Below are 6,634 nucleotides of genomic sequence, written 5' to 3'. Positions count from 1 at the left end.
ACAACGGTTCGTATGCCGAGTGGTAAAGCGATGGAGTTCGTTGTGAAATACGAGAGGCTGCCAATGTTTTGTTATGGTTGTGGTGTACTTGGTCATGGTGAGAAAGATTGTGAGAAGGGTCCATATGAAGAGGATGAGTTAGTGTATGGGGAGGGCCTTCGGGCTTCACCTCGACGAGCTGGTAGAGCGGTTGTTGCGGAGGGGAGAAAGACGAGTAGAGATTTGAGGCCGGATTTCGAGGAGGAGTATCTTCGGAGTGAGAAGGAGATGATCGAAAAATTACAGCGGTTTGCTTTGTCAAGTAAAGGTAAGAAATATGGGACTTTTGGTAATATGGGGGTGAGGAGTGTGCTGGATGAGGAGGTTGTAGCTCCGGTTAGGGTCGGTTCGGTGGAGAGGACGGAGCAGCTAAGGTGGAGGCCTGCGGAGGTCGTTGAGGGGGATAGGGTGAGTGGGCCAGTAGTGGGTGATGTGTTAGCAGGGGTGGGTGAAGAGCTTGATGCTAGGTCGGGAGAGGGAGATGCGGTGGTGGTGAATGTTCGTTCAGATATGGGTGATGGCCTGGGTAGTAGGGAGGGACAGGTGCGAGGGGGTGATGAGGAGGGGCGGTTGGCCGCTTTGTTGGTGCAGGGGCCAGCTAAGTTAATGATGGGGACTGGTGAAGATGGAGGTGTGGCGGGTCAGGGTGTGGAAACTAGAACTGGTGGGGAAAAGGTTTTGATCGATGTGGAGGTGGTTGAAGGGGTGGGGATGGCAGGTGCAGGGTCGGTTTTGTTGGGAGGTAAGAAATGGGTGAGGCGGTTAAGGGACGGGGTTATTGGGTCTGTTGGGGATGATGGTGAGATGGGTGATGTTACTGTTAACTTGAATCAAAAAAGACCAAGGGAGGAAGAGGCGGGATCTTGTGTAGGTGTGGCGAAGAAGGCAGCGATTCACAGGGATGTGACTATGTTTGTATCTGAGGCGGAGGTTGATTCATATCAACCCCGCCGGGCCCAATGAATTGCTTGAGCCTTAACTGCAGGGGGTCACGACCCGATGCGAGGGCGGACTTCGAAATCTAATTCGAAGAGAGGCCCCGGCTTTAGTCTTTCTGTGTGAGACGAAGCTCAGTAGTAGTGAAATGAGAAGGATAACATCTAGTCTGGAGGGTTATTGTAGCATGGAGGTGGATAGTGTTGGAAGGTCTGGCGGACTTGCTTTTCTATGGAGGAAGGAGTTTAGGGTGAGCCTGAGATCGGCGTCGATGCATTATATGGATTTGGATATCGGGGAGGGTGCTGTGATGTGGCGGTTGACAGGTTTTTATGGGTGGCCTTTGGTGCAGGACAGATACTTGTCTTGGCAACTTCTTCGGATTCTAGCTGAGGAAGATCATTCTTCGTGGTTGTGTATAGGAGATTTTAACGAAATTTTATTTGCTAATGAGATGAAGGGAGGAACGAGGGCACAGTGGCAGATGAATAATTTCAGGGAGGCTGTGGATGTCTGCGGTTTGTGTGATTTATCGTATGAGGGCTATGAGTTTACTTATGATAATGGACAAGGTGGGGTGGATAATAGACAGTGTCGGTTAGATAGAGCTATGAAGACGGAGGCTTGGAGTGAACAATTTCCCTATGCTAAGCTCTTTCACTTGAGTAGGGAATGGTCTGATCATGCGCCTATTATGGTTAAGTTAGATGGGCGTGCCGTCGGAGGGGTGGAGATGGGGAAGCAGTTTCGCTTTGAGCAGATATGGGTTGGAGAGGAGGGGTGTGAAGATACTATTAGGCGTGTCTGGGAGGTTGATGACGGTGATGTTTTGGAGACCATTTCTCGCTGCGCAGTCGAGTTGAAGAAGTGGAAGGGGGTGAGTATTGGTAAAATTTTGAGGGATTTGGCTCGTAAAAGGAAGAGGTTAGCTTGGTTAAATGAGAATGAACGGTCTGTTGCTAATGTTAAGGAAAGGAAAAGGTTGATGGGGGAGATTAATCTGCTACTTCGGCAGGAGGAGGTGTTTTGGAGACAGAGGTCGAGGGCTCTTTGGCTACGAGAAGGGGATCGGAACACTAAGTACTTTCATCGGAAAGCTCGGCAGCGGAAAAAGAAGAATACTATCCATCAAGTTGTGGGGAGGGATGGTACGGTCTGTGTGGGAAGGGAGGTTGTCACGGTGGAGGCTGAGGGGTTTTTTACGGAGCTGTTTAAGTCGGCTGAGCCGGAGCAGGTGGAGGGTTTGTTCGATGGGGTAAGGGGTAGGGTGACACCTGCGATGAATGAGAATTTTAGAGCTGCTTATAGGGAGGAGGAGGTGGTTGAGGCCCTTAGTCAGATGCATCCTTTAAAGGCCCCGGGACCGGATGGGATGAATGCACTCTTCTATCAGACATATTGGCATATTGTTGGCCCTTCTGTTACACGTATGGTGTTGGGTGTCCTGAATGGTGGTGAGTTTCCTTGTTCAATAAATCGTACTCATATTGTTTTAATTCCCAAGAAAAAGGCGCCGGTTAAACTTGCGGACTATCGACCAATTAGCTTGTGTAATGTATTGTATAAGCTTATTTCTAAAGTTTTAGCTAATAGGCTTAAGTTAGTTCTGGGAATGCTTGTGTCGGAGAACCAGAGTGCTTTTACTCCTGGGAGATTGATCTCTGATAATATTTTGGTTGCTTTTGAGCTATTTCATTATATGAAGAATTCAAGGTCAAGTGGAGGGCACCTTGCCCTAAAACTTGATATGGCTAAAGCATATGATCGTGTGGAGTGGGGGTTTTTGCATAAAGTACTTTTCGCCATGGGCTTTGATGTTGCTTGGGTTGATAACGTGATGCGCTGTGTCCGTACTGTTACGTATGGTGTGTTGGTTAATGGGGTTCCGTCGCGTGTGGTGGTGCCAGAATGCGGGCTTCGTCAAGGTGATCCTATCTCGCCTTACTTGTTTATTCTTTGCGCTGAGGTTCTTTCGAGCTTGTTACGGCGGGAGTGTGAGAGAGGGGGTATCCATGGGATTCGGGTTGCACCCCAGGCACCGGTGGTTTCGCATCTATTTTTTGCAGACGATAGTATTATTTTTGTCAAAGCTAATGTGAGAGAAGCTAAATGTGTGATGGGGATTCTACAAATGTATGAGAAGGCCTCGGGTCAATTGGTGAGCAAGGAGAAGACAACTGTGTCTTTTAGTAAGGGTACTGAGGAGCGCAGACGGCTGGCTGTTGAAGCTGTTCTTGGAGTGCGTGTTGTTGCTGAGCATGATAGGTATTTGGGTTTGCCTACGGTGATAGGAAGTTCGAAGCAGGTTCTCACAAGGGTGGTGCGTGATAAGCTGAGTAATAAGTTACAAGGGTGGCGAGGTATGCTATTTAGCCGAGCAGGTAGGGAGGTTTTGATAAAGGCAGTTGCCCAATCTATTCCTACTTATGCAATGAGTGTTTTTAGACTACCGGCCAATTTTTGTGATGAGTTACGGTCTATGGTGTCGAAATTTTGGTGGGGTTCGGATAATGGTAAGAGGAAGATGTCGTGGGTTGCTTGGAGTACTTTGTGTCGGTCCAAGGCTAGGGGAGGGCTCGGATTTCGGGACTTTGAGAATTTTAATAGGGCTTTACTAGCTAAGCAAGCATGGAGGTTAGGTTGTGAGGATGGAAGTTTGATGGGTAGGGTGTTGAAAGGTAAGTATTTTCCTACTTGCTCGTTTATGGATGCTGAAATTGGAATTAATCCGAGTTATACGTGGAGGAGTATTCTTGGAGCTAAGGAGGTTATGGGGCTTGGGATCCGGCGGCGTGTGGGGTCGGGGATGGATGTCCGGGTATGGACGGACCCGTGGGTACCAGGGTCGAGATCACGGTGTGTTATTTCTCCACGGGCTGATGCGAATATTGATATGAGGGTCGCGGAATTGTTTGTAGATGGAGAGCAAAGGTGGGATGAAGTGAAGATTAGTGAGCTGTTTTTGCCTTTTGAAGCTGAGAGGATTAGAAGTATCCGAATTGGTGACGTGGGAGATGTGGACAGCTGGGTTTGGGATCATACACGTGATGGGGAATATTCTGTGAAGACGGGATATAGGTTGCTAGTTGAGGATGGGGCGTCGGATGTTGAGCAGTCCGACTTTGCAAATGAAGGCTGGTTATGGAAGGCGATTTGGAAGGTACCTGTTCTACCACGGATTAAAGTTTTTATGTGGAAATTATGTCATGAAGCGATTCCAACAAAGGTTAACATTGCTCGTCGTCTGGGAGGTGATGATGTCGCGTGCCCCCGCTGCCATAGTGAGCGCGAGTCTTGTCTTCATGCTATACGCGGGTGTGGTTGGGGTCATGAGATTTGGGAGGAAGTGGGGATTGGTACGGGGGTGTGGCGAGGGGTTGTATTGGTGAGGGATTGGGTGGAGGCGACTTTGAGGGAGTTGGGGGAGAAGGAGAGGGTGTTGTTCCTTGTTACTTGCTGGGTTTTATGGGAAAGAAGGAACAGATTGGTTTTTGAGGAGGAGAGGTGGGATGTTGGTGGGATTATGAGGAGAATTTGGGGTATCATTTGGGAGATGGAATCGGTGCAGGACAATAAGGTATCGAGTAATGTGGAAGGGAGCCGGCTGGGGAGCTGGGAACCGCCGAGTAGTGGTGTGTCGAAAATCAACACGGATGCAGGGGTCGTGGAGGGAGTAGGTGTGGGATTGGGAGCGGTTAGTCGGAATTCGGCGGGTGAGGTCGAGTGGGCTGTGGTGTTGCAACGTGGTTCGGGGTGTGCAGTAGATTTGGCGGAAGCTGAAGCGATTTTGCTGGGACTGCGTGAAGCTTTCAGGATGCAGTCAAGAAAGGTAGTCATTGAAAGTGATTGTCTGGTCGTGGTTGATGATTTGATTAAGAATAGAAGTGGTAGAAGTGAAGTGTTTGCGATATATGAGGAAATTAGACAGCTTAGTTTAAGTTTTGAGTCGGTTGTTATTAAGTATATCAGTAGGAAGTTTAATAATTTAGCACATATGTTAGCACATGCTATGCCATGGGTACATGGTAGTAGGTTTTGGACTTCGGATTTGCCAGCTGAGTTTGGTATTGTAGCTCTCTCGGATGCTCGTAATATTATTTAAGGCCTTTAATGGCTTTTTACAAAAAAAAAAGAAATAACCTAGAAATCAGTTGATGTTATAACACGAAATAATTCATAAAATCGTACAACATGACATGAATTAATCATAATCTAACAAAGCATAAAAAAAAAAACTATAAGTTTAACCATGTCATAACCCTAACTTTAAACATGAACTGAAGAATCTGAAACGTGAAATCGAAATTCGAAATATGAAAACGTAACTAGAAGGCTTAGAATAACCTGGAAATTCAATCAAGAACATAAAAATTCTAGGTTTAAAATCAATTATAGAAATTCGAAATTTACTAACAAAATCGAATTCCTCTAATTGAATATGCGAACGTAAGATAATTTGTAAATCGATTGAGAATATGCGAACGTAATTTGCAATCTCAATTGAAGAATCTGAAACGCGAATTTGATTGATTTTGCAATTGGTTGATTCCTGAATTGCAAATTAACACCAGGTTGAATAATTTGGGGGGGATTTATGTTACAGGAGAACGAAAATTTGAAAGAGAGTAAAATTTAAGAAGACTTTAGGGATTAAAATTATGTTTGAATAATTTGGGGAAATTTTGTTCTTGGAGAAAAAGAAAGAGAGGAGATAGTCGTTCATTGAGAGAGAGAGTGAAAAGAAGAGAGAGAAAGTGATAATAAATTATGAGATATTAGATTGAGTTATTAGGTTTATATACTTGATCTACAATTCAATCTCAGCCATTGATTAGGAGTAGATCTAATGGATGAGATTAAAATGCTAGACTCACCTAAGATACCTAGACTCACTTGATGCAATTCCTATATATATATATATATATATATATATATATATATATATATATATATATATATATATATATATATATATATATATATATATATATATATATATATAGAGGCCGATCCTAGGTGAGGCACCTCATTATGGCGAGGCGGCGGGTCTCACCAAATTCCTCATTATGGCGAGGCAAGATCCTGGTGAGTCCACCTATATATTTGAGTCCATGAGTCCATAAAACAATATCACGCACTATACAATACAATATCACGAATTTTTTTTTTCAAATTTTTTTTTTCAAATTTTTTTTTCAATTTTTTTTTTCAATTTTTTTTTTTTTTAATTTTTTTTTTTCAAATTTTTTTTTCAAATTTTTTTTCCGAAGTTTTTTTTTTTTTTTTTTTTTTTTTTTTTTGAATCTCATACCTATCTTGTGAATCTCATACCTTATTTAGTGAATCTTTAAGGCTTGTTTTGTGAAACTTGATCATCATAATTGGTTAAAATCACCTATTTCGCTCTTTTCTTTATTAGGTGAATTTCAGACTTTGTTTTGTGAATCTCAGACCTTGTTCAGTGAATCTTAGAACTTGTTTTGTGAAACTTGGTCATCATAAGTGGTTAAAATCAAGTTTTTTCCTCTTTTCCTTATTTTGTGAATCTCATACCTTAGTCAGTGAATCTCAAGACTTGTTTTGTGAAACTTGATCATCATAAGTGGTTAAAAATCACCTATTTTGCCCTTTTCTTTATTAGGTGAATCTCGGACTTTGT

General features: G+C 43.7%; 1 protein-coding gene across 1 annotated transcript; it reads left to right on the top strand.

The window, feature by feature from the left end:
- Positions 1–1,123: 1,123 nt before the first annotated feature.
- LOC141602272 (uncharacterized) lies at positions 1,124–5,077 on the top strand. Its single transcript, XM_074422575.1, has one exon. The coding sequence runs from the start codon at positions 1,124–1,126 to the stop codon at positions 5,075–5,077; it is 3,954 nt and encodes a 1,317-aa protein (XP_074278676.1).
- The last annotated feature ends 1,557 nt before the right edge of the window (positions 5,078–6,634 follow it).

Source organism: Silene latifolia, chromosome 9 (genome assembly GCF_048544455.1).
Source record: "Silene latifolia isolate original U9 population chromosome 9, ASM4854445v1, whole genome shotgun sequence".
NCBI classification, from domain to species: domain Eukaryota; kingdom Viridiplantae; phylum Streptophyta; class Magnoliopsida; order Caryophyllales; family Caryophyllaceae; genus Silene; species Silene latifolia.
This window is presented reverse-complemented; position numbering and strand designations above follow the sequence as displayed.

What these genes read in the sequence shown, in the direction of transcription:
- LOC141602272 (XM_074422575.1), top strand. Translation starts at nt 1,124, where the DNA reads ATGAGAAGGATAACATCTAGTCTGGAGGGTTATTGTAGCATGGAGGTG.